The following is an 18,914-nucleotide window of genomic DNA, read 5'->3' as shown; positions in this document are numbered from 1 at the left end:
ACGAACAATGTGGTTATACTTTCAAGAATCCTCATGTCTTTTTTTTTTTTTTTTGCCTTGCAGTTCTATGCCAGAATGTTGGCAAAAAGGTTAATTCATGGTTTGTCTATGTCTATGGACTCTGAAGAAGCCATGATTAATAAACTAAAGGTAATGTAATCCTCTTCTAATGCAATGTAAACAAGCATAAGAGAATGTGGTGTTGAGAGGGAGCAGCAGAGGGTGCCAGAGATAACTTAGTAATCGGTAGATTCTGTTTACAGTAGTTGAAAAGAAAAATTAAGTTTTTCATAGTGTATGAAAGATATATTGTGAAGTATCACTTAAATATGAAAGTTTTTTTTAATGATTTTTGGGTAGTTTTATAAAGTGTGTTCAATAGCCTGTTTTTTGTATTGTAAAAGTACCAAGCAGCCTGTCATAAACTAGATTTATCCTTCAATTTTATAAGAAATTATACTGTTCATCTAAACTAATGTGTACAAAGCAGGATTAAGATAAATTTGATAATTTTCTTTCATAGTGTTTGTTTTCTATTATACGTGGTGTTCTCTGTAAACAGTATATAACACTTCTACTAATTAGATACTCATATTATAAATGTGTGAATGTGCATTATTTATTTAATAAGTATTGTTTTCACAATAAAACTTGTTACAATATTTTTTCACAGCAAGCCTGTGGTTATGAATTTACCAGCAAGCTGCATCGAATGTATACAGACATGAGTGTTAGTGCTGATCTCAACAATAAATTCAACAACTTTATCAAAAACCAAGACACGATTATAGATTTGGGAATTAGTTTTCAGATATATGTTCTACAGGTACTAATGTATGTTTATTATTACTGAGTTATTTGTACTTCATTTTTTATGTTTTGATATCAAGTGAAATATTTTTCTAACTAGGAACACTTCTCATATGACACCTTGTGATCAGTGTGGAATAGTTTGTTTTCCTAGTTTTAACTTTTAAAATTAACCTGCTAGCACACTAAATAGTAGTGATGCAAAATGCCTTGTGTTTTTTACCTGAGTTTACGTCTCACTGGGGCACGCGTAATGAGCAGTGCTCAAACTTCTGGTCTCAGTTGAGTGTCTTATGAAAATATACATTGTAAAACTATTTAGTGGTGTTATTTTTTTTCTTGATGTATATATCATATGAAAATGTTAATGCTTTCATTTTTCCTGATACCCTTAGGCTGGTGCATGGCCTCTAACTCAGGCTCCTTCTTCTACATTTGCAATTCCTCAGGAACTGGAAAAAAGTGTACAGATGGTAGGTTAGTAGGAGGCTTCTTGTAAACATGTGGAAAATGTAAAAACTCCAAAAAAAAACACCACTATGATGATCACTCTAACAGAGGAAAACCGGAGCTATTTCATTTTGATTGTAAATCAAGGCTACCCTTTCTCTAGTTATATGAAATTTGGAAAGGTCACCCAAATGACATATTGATTTCCATGTATGCATTTGCATAACTTTTATTTCTTCTGTTTTCTACACTCAGTGATCGAAGAGGAAAATGCTACTAAATACAATCAAGTGAACTGACTTGATTCTTAACTTTAAAACCAATTCCAACTGATTTTAACAAATTATCTAGATATAATATAAAAAGTAATATTAAAATTGCATAGACTTCATAGATTAAAAAGCAGATACAACTTTCTTGTCATGTATTTCATATGAGCCACATTTCATTCAAAATCAAACTCATGCAAACTTCTTTAAAGATAATTTTGAGAATTCTCAAAACATTAGAAGTTTAGCTTTGGCCACATATTCTCTTGCTATTTAAAATTATTTCTGTTTTGTACGGGTGGAATGTTTCATTAATTTTGATTATATTGTTACGTTCTAAATGGTAGCACTGGCTACCTGGGATGTGAGGATTTTCCATCCAATTTTAAGGAAAGACTGAATTTGCCAGAGTTCTTCTCATTGCCAAAAAATAGCTAGACCTAACATTAGGATTAGTCTGCAAGCCTTACTTTCTTGTTCCTTTCAAATAGGCAGTATGAGGGCAAAATGTCTGGATTTTTTTCCTAAACAAATAAAAATAAGCAAACAACAAAAAATACTAACGCTTACCAGGCACTTGGCAATGACTATGCAGTCTGACTTGTCCTTCATGTCTGTATGGATTATGGTCCATTTCATATTTTAATTTTTCTGTTAGCTTTTTAGCCAAATTTCAGTTCTTTTCAGATGACATCCAAGAGAATGCCATGTCTACTAAAATTCCCAGTGTTATTTCTTCTGAAAAATGGTCAGACTTATTACATATGTTAAAATAAAATCTGATCTTTATAAGCCTTACCATAAATTTCTTTAGCCTTTGGAGAAATTCTTTTCTGTCAGAGTAACTTTTCTCCATCAGTCTGATTAGCCCACAGAACAAGTAACCTGGAAGCCGTCTCCTTGAAAGTTTTTTGTTTATTTGTTTTTAACATTCTGGAATATCTTTACTTGTTCTTCAAAATCCAGTGTTTCCTTTATTTTCCAAGTTTGTTTGTTTGATTGTTTTGGTTTTTGTTTTCTATCTCTGCACTGCATACTAGTTTCCAGGAATAGCAGGATTGATAAATTGCATATAATACGAAAGTAGGATAATTTTGCATCTTCTCTGTAAACTTGATTTTTCTTACCACAATCCACCGGTCATATATGCCTTTCCTTCTCTTATTCTATGAAAATTATATTTAAATGTAGGTAAATGTAGTTTTGAAAGAATCTTCTGGTAATGGCATTTCTGGAGTCTTCTGTAGAGCTATCTCATTTATAGATGCCAGACTTGTGTACTTTATTGCAAAATTTCAAACTGCATAGCTAATTTTCAGTTGCACGAAAGCAAGGAACAAAGTTGTCCCATGTTTCTAAAGGAAGAGAGGAATTTTTAATTTAAGTCCTTTTCTTGTTCAGAGGTTGATTTTTTCATATTCTTGGTTTTCTATGTGTTTATGTGTCTTTTTATATCTTAAATATCAGGAAAAGTTGCTGTCCAGAGTGACTGATGTAACACTTTCCATAATGACTATAAATTCTTATAAAAAGAAAAAAAATCAGGAAGAAGTTAATATTACTACTAATGCAATTTAGGAAATAAGAATTTTAAAATACTGATTTTAAGGAGATGCTTCAATTTTTGATGTCAACATAAGTTTGAAATGTTACCTTCTAAATCATAAATGTGTGTTTCTTTCTGAAAATAGGTTTTGGAAGTTTTTGAAGGTTTACAAGTTTGGCAGCAGAAATTTAAGGATTCCTAGTTGTTTCTTGGTTCTGAGATGTTTTCCATTTGTGTAGTTGTGTCTAGTCAGAAACCGAAACTGGAAGAGTGACAAAAACTATACCTGCCTTTAAGCTTGCTTTTTTTGAAATTTTCCCCTAAAAATGTGTTGAGGAACATAAGATGAGATTCATCTTGAGATTTGCAGGATGAGATTCATCATTGCATATCTGGCTGTGGGAAATACCTGTTAACTAAAAGCTTACATTTTTGTAATGATGCTTAAAAAAAATCAGTAAAATGGATTTTCTGATTTGATTTTAAATCAAGACAAATCAAATGAAGTTAAAGCCATGGAATATAGGTTTGATTTCACCAAGGTGAAAAAACAAAAATACATTTGTTTTCATATGGAATTGGAAGGAACAGAATGATAAAACATAACAAGATTGATAAACATTGAGGAACTCTGTTGGGTTCAGTCAAGTTACACTAATTTTAGCTACAAAATTTTATGCTTTGAGAGTATGAATGTCTCAACAATCTTTTTGTTTGAGTCATCAAGTGGTATGTTAATGTGTTCAAGTAGTTCACTAACTGGCTGGTGCTCAATCACCCGTCTTCTAAAAGAAGGTGCTGTCATGAACTTATCAGCAAGGTCTGTGTCTAATACAGTGAGCATAAAACCAGTATTTCTTTGCTGGAGTGTTAGTGTGATATTAAACTATTGTAAGTTTATATGTGTGATTAACTGAAGTTCATCTTGTTTTGCAGTTTGAATTATTCTACAGTCAACATTTTAGTGGAAGGAAGCTTACTTGGTTACATTATCTTTGTACAGGTAAAAACAAAAGCTTTGCTAACTTATGCTCTAAACAACTGGCAATTGTTTGTTAAAGGTCAAATGACGGCAGACATTGGAGGTAGAACATTACACTGCATATTAAGTCAGTTTATTATTTTTGCATCATTAAGTAATATAATATTTGCTATTTAGTATTTCCAAAATTTGTTTGTAAACCTGCATGTCACCTGTGATTTATTAAATCCAGGGAAAACTAGAGTTGTTCGTTCTTAATGCACATTCTTCAGTGCCTTTTTTAATCACTATTCTGTGATTCTGTGTAAGCTGTTACTAATTGAAGAAGCTTGCGTGTTGCAGTGTTGCATTGAGGGTATTTGGAATTTTTTTACTACTTTAAATTGTATTGCATTATTCAAATTCAACGCTTTCAGTTTTCTCCTGAAAACACTACCGTTGTGGTATTCACAATTAATGAGTGCTTTTTTTTTGCAAACCGTATCCTACGTGTCGAAATTTACAACATCGGTTTTCATGTTCCCATGCCATATTGAGGTCTGAATTGCATGTCTGGAATTGCATGTGTGTAGGAACTGTATGAGTAGCTCTAGTAGTTAGGCTTCAGATGTCTTTTCAGCACATTAATCAGTTTATAAAATACTACTTGTATCATTACAGGTGAAGTAAAAATGAATTATTTGTGCAAACCGTATGTAGCCATGGTGACAACATACCAAATGGCAGTGTTGCTTGCCTTCAACAACAGTGAAACTGTCAGTTACAAGGAGCTTCAGGACAGCACACAAATGAATGAGAAGGAACTGACAAAAACTATCAAATCCTTACTCGATGTCAAAATGATCAACCATGACTCAGACAAGGTATGCAGTAATGATATAAAAGTGTTTCATGTTCTCAGTCTTTTCATTCTACTGTTTGTCAAGGGCTTTTTTTAATACAAAACAATCAGCTCTTTTTTTTCTTTTTTTAACATATTATGGGCCTTGTTAGCAATTACAAATATTTATAAGGAAAGAGGGGAAGAAGTAGACTATCTTTGGTCTATATGCCTATAAAAGCAGGGTCTGCTAAAAAGGTAATAATGCTGGGACTGTTTATTGTTCCTGTTGAATCCATGTGGCTTTAAACTCACTACTGTTGGATGGGAATTCTCTTTAAATACATCACTTTCAAAGTAGTGGGATCACAGGAAGGAGCCTGAGTAGTAAATCAAAATGACTTAAAAAGATCCTTAAAATAAATTTGTGGGGTTAAGAGACTGAAAGTAACAGCAACCATATACTTCCTGGCTGACATGTTACAGGAGGAGGGAGGAGGACAGAGAGCAAGGAGGGCTTGTGTGAGAGGATTTTTGCTGCATTATGCCAAACTCTGTCTTTCCATGAGTTTCATGGAGTTCTAGTAACATCTGAGCTTTGTTTGTGGCTAAGGCAAAGGTTCATACAGGTACTATTACTGACTCTGCCTCACACTTCTGTATGACGTACATCAAATCACTTACCTTTTTTCCCCATGCAGTGAAGGGCACAGAAGTCTGTTACGTAAGTAATGCTACAGAAGTGCCTTTGCATACCGTACAAACTTTAGTATGTGCTTCCAGCTAGCCCAGAAAGCCCAAGTTATTCAGACAGTATCAAGCAGAACAAACTGATAAGCTGTTCACTTGGCTTACGAGAAGAAATCCAAAGCTGCTCTGATAGCTGCTTTTTTTTTTAACCAGGAAAATGTTAGAAAATGGAAAGTGAGATCGCAAGGAAGATCTGATGCTTGGCTGAAGCATAGGACATGCTTCCAATATCTAGAAATGAGCTCAGGTTGGAACAGTGGCTGGGAAGATGTCTGTTAAACCATGGGTGAAATATAACACTGGGAGCTATTACAGAAAACAGTGAGATTTTTCATAATCTTAGAAAGTTGCCCATTATTTAAAGGATTTACATTTATTTGTCTGCCATATAAGGTTCATCTAGTTTCTTTAAGCATATGTCATTGAAGGTTGAATGGTATAGCTTTCCAGTCCTTTTACCTTTTAATGTTTACCACTGCATTTTCTGGTTCTTTAACTTACAGGCTGTTGTATTCAAACGTATTAGCTGATTCTGTTTTCTTTGCATTCCGTCCAGCAATTTGAAAGCTGATCTGTATGCAGTCTATCAGCTTACTCATTGGATAAGCCAGTGAACTTCAGTGGCTTAAACAGTGAAATTAAACATACTGACTTCTCTCTACCTGTGTCTGAGCTACACAGCAAAGTACAATGTATTATATACTGCAGTTTGCTTTTGCTTGTTCTTTTTTTTTTTTAAACAAAGTTTTGACAAAATCTTTATTGGTTTTGTTTTGTTTTATACTCAACCATATAAACACAACAGCACTAAAGTTTAATGACATTTTTAAAGCTGTTGATCTTTGCCCTTCCGTATTAAATTTTCTATACTAGATATTATATATGACTAGATGTTATATTCTAATAGAGAATGTCTGCAGAGTATAAAATTAAAAGTAATAGTATTTGGTATATTTTTTAAATAAATATTGACAGTGTTTGCTTAAGAGTTTGCTCAAGTATTTGCACTTGAGGCAACCATAGTTTGGCAAGATTCCGAAGTCTAAGAAGCCCGGTAACTGTGTTCTGCTGGAAATTGGTAATACTTGTACAGACTCTTGCCTGGAAATTGGAAAGATTGTTCAGGTCATCCTGTTAGTTGAATGTAAAGGTGTTGGGACTGCTGGGAATAGTTAAAATTTATTGAAAGAAATGGACTTTGACATGTGTAGGGGAAAAAATTGAGATCCAGATGAGAAAAAAAGAGAAATTGCATACAGTTGTGGAGCTGTAGAAGTTGCAGTTCATCAACTGTTTCTGATACAACATAAAATGTTTATTTTTTTTCCTTAAGTTCTTTAAGGCAACTTTAGTAATGTTTGTGAAAGTAATAGCTTGCTCTCTTGAGGTTCTGCCATAAATAAATGCAAATCCTACTTTCTTTGCAGGGACAAAAATGTGTTTAAAAGGAGAGTGTTTGCAACTAAGATAAGCTATTGAAGTATTAAACCATAAGTTAAAACAGCTGTTCAGTTATTAAAACTGAAATTGCTTTAATTGCTTCTCAGTAAAGAAGTTTTTCTTAATGTTCAGACTAGACATTAGGAAAAACTTCTTTACCAAAATGGTAGGTATATGTTGGAACAGGCTTCCTACGCAGGTGGTTCATGCACCGTGCCTGTCCATGTTTAAGAAGAATTTGGATAACACTCTTAATGACAGTTTAACTTTGGGTCAGTTCTGAAGTAGTCTGACAGTTGGACTTGATCTTTGTAGGTCCCTTCGGACTGGAACTATTCTATTCATAATATTGACTCATTAACAGTACTCATGTATATCAGAGTTTTTTATAGTGTCTTGTAAAATAGACTGTATTTCTAGGTTAGTTAAACTGTAACTTAAAAAACTAACCTGGTTCAAGTGGCTCTTTAGAATTTTCAACTACAAATCCACTGTAATTATTTGTATGTATGCAAGCCCCTACCTGTGATTTTTCTAAGTAAACTGTTATCCTGGCAAATCCTTGCTGCTTATTCTTTTTTGGTTCCATTTCTGTTTTTTAAAAAGATTCTCTATTGCAGGAAGATGTAGAGGCAGAGTCTACGTTTTCATTAAATATGAACTTCAGCAGTAAACGAACGAAATTTAAAATTACTACGTCAATGCAGAAAGACACACCACAGGCAAGTATTTTTTGATGTTTGTAGACTGAAGAGCTTATGAAGCTTATTTTTCTAAAATTGAATTGATTGTATTAGGTTGGTAAAAGCAGATATAAGAGTCTCTGTGTAAGATTTATATCATTGTGAAAACATTGTTTAAGTTTACAGTTTAAGCACTGCAATTTTTTTGTACTTAAAATACAGGTAGAAAAAAAAATGGGTTAGGGAATAAGAATAAAAAATGAACAAGAGCTATTCCTCTTGTACCAAACTGAATTGACATTCACCTTGTCTTATCTAATGAGACTCTTTTGTTGGTAGTGTTTATAAAAGCAATTTAATCCAGAAACAGCAGATCCACTGAACTCTGTTTTCATATGGTTTTGTGTCCATCAACTATAATCAACTCAAATTTTGATAATCCAGTTTCCTTCTATATCTCTTAAGACATAGACATGTATACAAGAGACGTTATGTGCCGACAAACTCAATATCTTACAGTAAATTTTGCCCACTTTTCTCCATAGCAGAATCTGATTTGGCTGTCTTCCTCCTACCTACCTGCTGACTTTCATGAAACCTGGTGTTCTTGATTTACAGAAGCGCTTTACATTGATCTTTATCTAGATTTTTATATCAGTTGACCACTTTTAATAAAGTAAAAAGTTTAGATTCAAGATACTTTTATGACGTGTTTGTTGATCTTACTATATTTGAAGCTTTACCATTCTTCCTATATCGCAGGAGATGGAACAGACCAGAAGCGCTGTAGATGAAGACAGAAAAATGTATCTTCAAGCTGCTATAGTCCGTATCATGAAAGCACGTAAAGTGTTGCGACATAATGCTCTTATTCAGGAGGTAAGATAAAAATCCTCTTCTTAAGCATGATTTGGAGGAAAATCTTCAGGATAGCTGGGTAAAACATCTGACCACAAAACTCCCATGTCAAAACTAATACTTCAGTGAAATTGATGAGAATTCCAATGGAGTCTACTTGGAACCATAGTACTGGGGCACTTACCTGTGATCACTCAGCCCTGTAAATATGTCTTAGAGATGCTTAATGCTTTAGTGCTGTGCTTGCTCTTCCCAGTTGGCTGGTTCTATACCTGCAGATGTTGTATCCTGTAGGAATCGTTGCCAGAGCTGTAGGTTCAATTGAAGACACTTGAGTATGGATATTCTAGACATTACATTTCCACAGAAGCACCTCGCCAATTTTGAGCTCTAATTGTAAAGTTGGATTTTGTTCTAATTCATGGCTTATATTTTAAAAGTTGTCTGAGTATGTAGACGTGCACCTCTTAATCTTTATTTTAGCAGCAGTACAGTTGTCTAGATTTTTTATATTCTAAATTAATGATCTGTGAACTGTCATGGACTGGCTTGGAAAAAGGTGTTATTTCTTTCGTTTTTCTTCTACTTTTCCATCTGTGATAGTTGCCTGCCTAATTGCATTTCCTATTCCAACCAAACCTTCACTCGTACCAACCAGTCCCTAGTTTTTCTCGGCCTTCCAAGTCGTTCTTGTGTCTCCCAAGCTTTGCTGGATAGCCTCAGAGCAGATTGGTGGGAGAGGGAATAGAGTCCTGCTTTTCTGGACTATTTTGAACATGGTGGAGAGGCATTCTGTCACTTTGAGGTCTTCTGTATTCTTTCTGTCCTGTGGTGATGGAGAAATTAGTTTACCATAATTGCCAATTATTTTTTATTTCCTAAGCAAAATAAGCAGCTGCAGAGAGCGTGTAAGTCCAGAGCTTTCATATTGACTGGTAACACGAGACATCTGAAAGGTTTTGGATCTTTAAATAAATAGTGTTTGTACACAAACTCTCTGAAAGCAAGCTTAACCTAAGAAATCTGATTTTGAACATCTAAAAGATGAGGCAGCATAGGCCTTGATTACTTCTCAAAACCTTTGTTTATTTGCTCTTCTGTTTCATACAATCATGATGAAATCCTCTAAGATTTTTATGTTAAAACTAGAAAATGGTAGGCAAGCCCTGATTCATCTTTGAAAATATTTTCCCCCATATTTGCAACTTAAAAAAGTTTTCAAAGTGTGCTTTACTTGAGACCTGTTTAAATGGTGGAAGAGAGAACAAACTTGGACAGCTTAGAAACAGAAGAACTACTTTATGGTCATTTCCTTCTTTGTCCAGCTCAGGAGGCAGTATCTGACATGCTTATGCTGCATTTTGCTCGTGCAGTACTCTTGCAGAATAGTACAGTCTATTAACATCAGGAGATTTTTCAAGTTTTTCCAGAAAAGTGAATATCTTGATAGCAAGTCAGCTTAAAAAACAGCGCAGAATAAAGTTGGTGCCCCATTTATCTATCACCAGCCACATCAACTTGTATTGTTTTTTTTAACTTCAGCTTTTAACTAAATTTATGACCTATAAATTTATGAAAATCGTGTCCTTATTCATTTAGTCTGTAGTTCTCAGTTTTTAATATTAAATGTTCTAATCCACCCAGAATATAAGTAAAAACTGAAGGCTAGACTTCTAAATAATTCTTATCTATGTTGCAATGTACTGTGGAGACCTGATGTCATCTTAAATGAGCAATTGTAGAACTTCAAGCAGTAATGTGAAGCAGTACAAAAATCCATTAGAGTTAATTTTTCGTGCTTTTTAGCTGTCTGGATTTGTGCCAATCTTCATGCTTCCTCAGCTAAACTTTAACTAGGACATATGAGCTAGGTTCTTCAAAATCTGTTAGGTATCTACTCTGCAGTCTAGGATACAGATGGACTCTTGGGTACTTCAGATACTCTTGCCAGATTGTAGAGCAAATTGTGGGGAGACAGGTTTTGTATATTTAACGTTAAAAATGAAAATTTCATGATAGGTGGAAATTTTACCTAGTTTCTTCTCATTTGACTGCTGTGGAACTTATCAGACCGTTGGCTGCTAGCCCAACAAAACTATCTCTTCTGAGCTTTCTGTTTGTTCTGCTGGGTGAGTTCTACCTGGTGAGTTCTGTTGGCTCGCAGAGAGCTCCAGCTCCTCACTAGAGCTGGGACAAAGCCAGCCACGAAAAGTTGTAAAGAAAACAGGAAGTCCAGCTGAAATAAAAATCACTTTCTTTACAGAACAAATGTGAAACTACAGGCTAAATATATTCTGACACTTGAGTAGTTAGGTCTTTTGTTCCCTCACTTCCCACTGCTAGGAAGTAGAAAGGAGAAAGTAATAGTAACTTTCTTTGCTACAAGTTGGCCGCAAAAGTTTAAATGTCAAAAACTCTCCAAGGTAGATGTTCTGTTACTACACACCATTTCCTCACTTACCTAGAAGAGAACCCATAGAATTTAAAACTATTAAGAGAGATCTGAAGTTTAGCCAGCAGCTACAGTTTCTTCTGCAATGCACATATAGATCTGATTTTACCATAAATAATTTTTTTACTGTATCTGTTAGAAAGTTCCAGCACAGCTGGATTGGACTTGCCAAATTGTAGGATGGTCTTTAGTGACATAAATAAAGGTTCATCCTGATAGTCTCAAATTGTATGAGAAAAAGATGTCAGTGGTGGGAGTGTGGGGACTCCATTTACGCTGCTTCAGGGGTTCAGGTGCCTTTCAGGACCAGGTATGCAGCATGGCATGGCAGGAATCAGCACAACAAATCTAGCTTACATCATACAGCGTGGCAACTGAAACAACAATGTTGTAGTGTAACTTTACAAAACAAATTTTTTAAAAAGTAAATCTTATTTTATCTTACAAATTTGATTGTCTAGTGCAATAGTGTCTAGGAGGATGGCTTGCATTTTTAATACATTTAAACTGTTAATCAAGAATGAGTAACCCCTTATTAAGATCCTAGTCAGACTTTGGGGGAATTTGCTATTTATCTGCGTGCATGTCAGTTACTATTTGTAATGCCATAAAGAAAACACATGATTCACAAAACTTTATTAAATGAAAATGTCTTCTCTGTCCGTTCCTAATAACAAAGGTGGTGATGCATGAGAGGGAAATTGGTTCAGGTTTAGAAATAGTTTTGAGAAAACTGGTCAAGTGAAATTTAACCATTCATAATTGTATAAACTGTTCTGAAAACTAAGATTAACATATTTGTTAGGCATTTATTTTCCAAGTAAGACTTGAAGACAAGTCCATAAATTCGTAAGACTTTTGGGAGTCCATAAATGAAATATTACAGAACAACAAAAGTATATAAACGGAAGTAAAAGGTACCTAACTTAGGAAGAGCCAGCATAGATACTGGAAAGGACACAGGTGGTTTTATAATGCTTTCGCTTTGCTTAAACTGTAGTAATAGTAATAAAAGTGAAGAAATGTTAGATCAATTTTAAGTTGGATATTTATCCTCACTTGTACCGGAACAAATTAAGCAAGCAAGAGGACTGAAAAAATCTGGTTAATGTGCAAACTGAACCAATGAGTTAAGCAGTCAGTTTAAGTCTCTTGACACTACTGTACAGAGATGCTTTGTTTATTGTTATAAATTAACTGTCCTGTATTTATTTAATCTTGACTTTAAAAGAAAAGTAAACTGATTTTTCCCTTAAAGTGCTTATTGAGTTTCCTGTTGCATTTATAACTGTTGTAAATGAAAATAACACATAAAACTTGTTTTTCTTTTGCAGGTGATTAGCCAATCAAGAGCTAGGTTTAACCCAAGTATCAGCATGATTAAGAAGTGTATTGAAGTTCTGATAGACAAACAGTACATAGAGCGAAGCCAGGCCTCTGCAGACGAATACAGTTATGTAGCATGATGTTGCTATCCTGCAGGTATGATTGTAAGGAGATCATTGCTGTCACTGTTTGGTGTGTTCCTGTGGGAAGAGGCAGGCCTGTGCCTCCATAATTGGTCACTTGGCAGCCCCTGTTTTTCTGCTGTTTACAACATCACCAGTGCCATGTCATGAGCGTCAATGAAAATGCCTATAGATATTTCAAGCTCATGTCATTATGACATTTCTTAAAACTTTACTAAAAGAATGAGTGAAGTATTGCTGAAATGTGGAAATTTGGTTGGGTACCATGCTTTTTTTTTTTTCCCCTTCCCTTTCACGTTTGCAGTTGATGTTTTTTAATGTATCTTAAGACAAAGTAAAAAAAAAAAAAAAACGAAAAAAAAACTAAATATTGTAATATGACAGATAACCTAATAATTGTATCTACATTAAAATGTAAAAAAAAAAAAAAAAGAACATGATACTGCTGCTTGTCAAATAAAAAAATAAAGTTATATGATGTGTCTCTAATTATTGTAGAAATGGATATAGCATTTATCTCTGTAAATAATATTGAGGCTGGTAAGATTGAAAATAATGTTGTGTTCAGGTTTTGAATAACCTTTGAAGTAGATCTGTTGTAAAAACTGTCATAAGACTTGTATATAAAACTGAGTACCAGGTATGATGTTATGTTTGATATGATTGCAAAAAAACACAAGACACAAAAAAAACACCTATGTTTAAGTGCATATCTCAATTTCACAGAATCACAGAATCATCTAGGTTGGAAGAGACCTCCAAGATCACCGAGTCCAACCTCTGACCTAACACTAACAAGTCCTCCACTAAACCATGTCACTAAGTTCTACATCTAAACGTGTTTTAAAGACCTCCAGGGCTGGTGACTCAACCACTTCCCTGGGCAGCCTATTCCAATGCCTAACAACCCTTTCAGTAAAGAAGTTCTTCCTAATATCCAACCTAAACCTCCCCTGGCGCAACTTTAGCCCATCCCCCCTCGTCCTGTCACCAGGCACGTGGGAGAACAGACCAACACCCACCTCTCTACAGCCTCCTTTAAGGTACCTATAGAGAGCGATGAGGTCGCCCCTGAGCCTCCTCTTCTCCAGGCTGAACAACCCCAGCTCCCTCAGCCGCTCCTCGTAAGACTTGTTCTCCAGACCCCTCACCAGCTTCGTTGCCCTTCTCTGGACTCTCTCGAGCACCTCCATGTCCTTCTTGTAGCGAGGGGCCCAAAACTGAACACAGTACTCGAGGTGCGGCCTCACCAGAGCCGAGTACAGGGGCACAATCACTTTCCTAGCCCTGCTGGCCACACTGCTTCTTATGCAAGCCAGGATGCCGTTGGCCTTCTTGGCCACCTGGGCACACTGCTGGCTCATATTCAGCCGACTATCAAACCAATACTCCCAGGTCCTTCTCTGCCAGGCAGCTTTCCAACCACTCATCTCCCAGCCTGTAGCGCTGCTTGGGGTTGTTGCGCCCCAGATGCAGGACCCGGCACTTGGCCTTGTTGAACTTCATGCAGTTGACCCCAGCCCATCGCTCCAGCCTATCCAGATCCTCCTGCAGAGCCTTCCTGCCCTCGAGCAGATCGACACACGCACCTAACTTGGTGTCGTCTGCAAACTTACTGAGGGTGCACTCGATCCCCTCATCCAGATCATCGATAAAGATAGTAAAGAGAACTGGCCCCAGTACTGAGCCCTGGGGGACTCCACTAGTGACCGGCCTCCAACTGGATTTAACTCCATTCACCACAAGTCTTTGGGCACAGCTACCCAGCCAGTTTCTAACCCAACGAAGCGTACGCCAGTCCAAGCCAAGAGCAGCCAGTTTCTCTAGGAGAATGCTGTGGGAAGCGATGTCAAAAGCCTTACTGAAGTCAAGGCAGTCCACATCCACAGCCTTTCCCTTTTCTTGAGATTCAGCTAACTTCTACTCTTAGTAAGGCCTACTCTGTCTTGTTAATCTCACTGCAGGAATATGTTACAAGAGAAAATCAACAGATGTCTGAGGGAATTTAAGTTCAGTAGTTCACAAAGAGTTAGGAATGGTTGTTGTAAACATTGAAGGTATAGTTCAGTGGCTTGTGAAACCACACTGTTACTGGGAAAGAATATACCAGACTGGTAACTGAAAAGTGTGTTCTTTCTGTAACGTATTGGGTAGAAACACTACATGGGTAGATGCCTATACTTGTTTCCACATAAGCCCGTAATGCATTTTTCTTGTTTTCCCTCCTAACTCTTATGGTTTTACTTATCTCATGTTTTCCCCTGACTCAGTCAGGTTTCTAGTTTGGGTGGGACAAGGAGTCCATGGGCTGTTTTGTGTCCTTTGTTGTTCATCAGGGATGGCATGGTGACTGCTCACTATCGGACAAGCAAAGTGTAATTTTTAAAAGTGTTAACTCTACCAATGTAAATAATTAAAGTTTAAGATCATTAAGAGCATGAACATACTGAATACTTGCTGCAGAAAAGAGCTTTCTCATGGCTATGCCTGCTGTTAGTCATTGATGAGATCTGTATTAACTTCAAATGTTCTATTTTTGCTGATTTTTATTTGGGTGCATACGAATATATGTATTATTTGTGATTTTATTTTTTTTTTTTAGTTCTTTTGATATTTCATGACCTACTAAAAGTCCACAGAGCAAGAATTAATTTCAAAGGGAAAAAGCCTTAGGAGGGAGCTTTTTTTTTTGTTTTCTTTCTTTTCCTAGTTCTTCACTGTATGAATGGCTTGGCTTCTCTCTGCCTCTCAGATTGTTCCTGTCTCCTTTTTCTTAAGTAGCCTCACATTCATATGTCCTCTGGAGAGTATATAGTAAACATCCCGTGGCTAACTAGGGAATGCATCATGACATGGTAAGTTTTTCTTATGTGGATTTTGCTGAAGGCAAATAAAGGGCAGTAAACAATGAATGGCACTAAACACTTCTTCCATATTCATGGCACTTAGATACAGATTTTTGAAATTGGATTTGCCTTTAAGAACTGTTTTTTGATCTAAATGTAGTGCAGTAGGTCGCTATCCAAAGTGGTAGTTCAGAGTTGTATATGGGTGTTGAAAGACAGCAGGCATGCTTATCATGTCTTTAAGTGCAGCAAACAGGAGACATGTTAGCATAGATTTTCACGACAGCGACTTTTAATTTATTTCAGTGTGAAAAAATCTGTCCTTTATAAAAAGTAATTCATTATTACTTACGGAAGAAAAAGAAAGAATAGAGGAAATATTCTATGACACAATAGAAAAAATTAAAAAATATTGCTTGAACACTGAATCATCAGATCCCTTCTCCAAAAAACAAACAATGGCACCAAAGCTTCTGAAAGCAAATGTATTTTACCTTGTAATTTGTGATCTGAGTCGACAGATTTTAAGCTTGTTTCTTCATTAAAGGTTTAATAAAAACTGTATTTAAGTTGAATTGTAGTACCAAAATTGTAAGACTTGAGTTTGAAAAAGCTCTACCGAACTTATTTTCAAAATCACTTCATAAACAAAACAGCCACTTCACTGCTCCAGCCCGAACGTGTAAGGTTTTAGCATTACCTTATCTCTGATTTTTTGCATACCTAAAACATCAAAAGTAGTATTTTGTTTTTTAGATAAGCATGCTGCTGAGTTGAGACTTGTTTAGTGAGTTAAAAACATTCATATATTTCAGCACAATTGGCATCCCCAGACAATGTCTTTCATAATTATACACAAACTCGGTCTTTTCAGTGCCTCTTGGGAAACACAGCCATAGCTGGGAAAGGTGTTGAATCCTACTTTATAACTCACACCTTCCCCCTAAGGAAAGAAGTAGTGAAAAGCCTCAGCCCTCTGTGGTTGGGTTAGGTCACTGAAGTCATTGTTGGCACGCAGTGATGCAGCGTATCGTGTAGGGCTGCAACCTGGCAACTAAATACGTCTGGAAAGGGTAATTTCATGGGTAATGGTATTAACATAAGGGTGAGTTATAAGAACAGAAGATGCCTAAAAATGCCATGAATTTTTAACTGACATAGGTGTGGATTTTTTTTGTTATAGGCCTGTTAACATGTATGACCCACTAGTTCATTGGGATCCACACAGCTGAGTCTGGAAGCATGATACGTTGATACATCTCATGCATTTCTAAGATGAAAATGCGTTTTGCCTATGGTACTGGGCATTATTGATAATTCTTATGCTAACTGAAAATATACTTCTGTGAGGTTTTAATTTGTCTCTAGATTGACTGGGTTATTCTAGGAAAGAAAAATGTGTGCCTATATTTCATTATGTTCATATATACAATGCTTTTGGAGCATGAAAGGTACTTACATGGGCATAACAGGAGAAACAGTTTTCAAACCTGATAGTATTCTTTACTGAACATATGCTTTGTAAGAAGTCTTTTACTGAGTACATTGCATTTCCAAATAAGGAGCAGAGCAGAGAAATCAGTCAAAGGGGAAATACAATTTATAAGCTGATATTTTTCAGCTATGCTTCAAAATCCATTTCTTATCCTTAAAGTTAAGAGCAATCCTTACAGCACAGTATTGGTTCACGAGTACCCTGGGGCAAATATGTTAGGACTGTCCATGCTTTGCAAATATGATAATTACCTATAGTCAATTAATCTATTGTATAACAGTCTATGAAAACATTCTCCTGAAGCAATTGTTTTTGAACTGAGTATTTGGCCTTATAATATGGTCTTATAATTAACAAATTGGAACTTATCCTGCACTTTCAAGCTGATAACAGAGGTTTTGTGTGTTGCTAGGCAAAAGAAGAGGAAGCATCAAAACATTGTTTGGGTACAATTTTAAAACAGTGCAAGACTTTGCTAAACACAAGTGTGTGTTTATGGTTTTAAAGTGGTGAAGAAATGACAATAAAAGTCAGCAGGCTCATGTAACTTAGAGGTGCATTTCTTACTGTCTGCTCCACGGAACTCACACTTGCATCAATAGGAAGAAAACAACAGCCAGCTAAAGGAAAGAGGTAGATGAGGAGGCTGTCCAGCTGGACTTGCTTTTAGAAGTACTCGAGTTATATTTTTGTTATATATCTTTGAAAAGTTTAAACATGCATATGTGATTAACAAGATTACTATTTAGTCCAGTAGTGATGATGACTTGTTGCACATTTGAAGAAGTCTGTTAGGATATTCAAAGAAGCAGTGCATTTGACATAACTGTGCTGCTCTTAGCAACTGTCACAGGAGTGCGCAGCACAAGACTTGAAAGCTCCCTTAAGACTCCCCACTAAGTCCAGTCTTGCATATGCACCAGAGAAGTAAAGGACTCTTCTAAGCCTGAGCAGTACTAAGAAGCAAGTCAAGAGGTACTGATAGTCACTTCTAAAACGGTTCTAGACCTTCAGGAAATTACTTTCACCATTCATTCCTACACCTTCTGTATGACCCTTTTGACTGAAAGCTCAAAAGCTATCAAAGCTCTGAAAGCTCTCAAAGGTGAGTTAATCAAAACTGAAATGCTCCCTAGGTTGTTCTGAACAACCAAGTGATGAACAGCTTGCATTAACATGGTAATATGTTGGACAATAAGGTTGTGTGTGCATTACTATTACAATTATCGAGTAAAAACTTTACACTTGAACCACCAGTGAAGTAGAATCTAATGAATTTGCCGTATATAAACCCTTTCATGGCCTAGCCAGAAATACCTTTTGGTATTTTAAATTCAGGAGGGCTATACTTATCTGTGTGCCCTTCCTTCCACTATTCCATTGAGATAAATAAAATAATACACTGGTGTTTCCATAAATATTTCTCGCCCTTATCTTCTCTAATGTAGTGTTACATAGCAGGAGCAGAAATTTCTGTATTTTGAGACTACAGAAAGTAAAGGAAGATGGATGAAAGGCTTCCTAATGTCTGCATAGCTAAGGGATCAATTCTTTCAGTCTGACTCTTATCCAACCACACTTTTGATGTATTAGTGTTTACAGGAGCGATGGATACATAAGGAGACTTGGGCATGTTTTCATCTGAAAGAGGCCTTGTTCTTAGCCCAATCATTGAACAGGTAAACACTGTAATTATAACCTTTAGGTAGAAGCTGGTTGTTCTGATGTGTGTTAAACTATTTTTTTTCAGCAGCTGTGAACAGTGGCACTGTATTTGCCAACAGTTATTAAAGAGGAGTGATCTGAGGCCTGTTTTGAAACGTGGCAGATTGCTGTTGCCTGTCTTCCAGTGTTGGTTATATCATTTATAACTTCCTAAGTATATAGGATAAGAACTCTCAGGTAGTTTTCACATTATGTTTCAGTTTCAGTTGAGTTCATCTGTTTTCCTTTCTTCTTTCCATCCATGAACCTCACCTGTAGACTCATGTCAAAGCTTCCAGGTGAGGTTCTCTCTCTCCTTCCCCAGGTGGGTGTCTGCTGC

At 36.0% G+C, this 18,914-nt stretch overlaps 1 protein-coding gene across 5 annotated transcripts in view; it reads left to right on the top strand.

Annotated features, from left to right (window-relative positions):
• Positions 1-13,002, top strand: part of CUL2 (cullin 2) — a 49,881-nt gene extending 36,879 nt beyond the window's left edge. For all 5 annotated transcript variants that reach the window (XM_083827332.1, XM_083827335.1, XM_083827333.1 and 2 more), the window contains 8 exons: positions 64-150; positions 674-826; positions 1,206-1,283; positions 4,012-4,078; positions 4,718-4,920; positions 7,688-7,789; positions 8,513-8,629; positions 12,395-13,002. In XM_083827332.1, the coding sequence (XP_083683458.1) occupies positions 64-150; positions 674-826; positions 1,206-1,283; positions 4,012-4,078; positions 4,718-4,920; positions 7,688-7,789; positions 8,513-8,629; positions 12,395-12,526 (939 nt within the window). In that variant the 3' untranslated portion in view covers positions 12,527-13,002. The remainder of the gene's footprint in view (positions 1-63; positions 151-673; positions 827-1,205; positions 1,284-4,011; positions 4,079-4,717; positions 4,921-7,687; positions 7,790-8,512; positions 8,630-12,394) is intronic.
• The last annotated feature ends 5,912 nt before the right edge of the window (positions 13,003-18,914 follow it).

This window comes from Anser anser (assembly GCF_964211835.1).
Source record: "Anser anser genome assembly, chromosome: 2".
Lineage (NCBI taxonomy): Eukaryota > Metazoa > Chordata > Aves > Anseriformes > Anatidae > Anser > Anser anser.
Note: the sequence above shows the minus strand (reverse complement) of the source record. Positions and strands in the feature narration are given on the sequence as shown.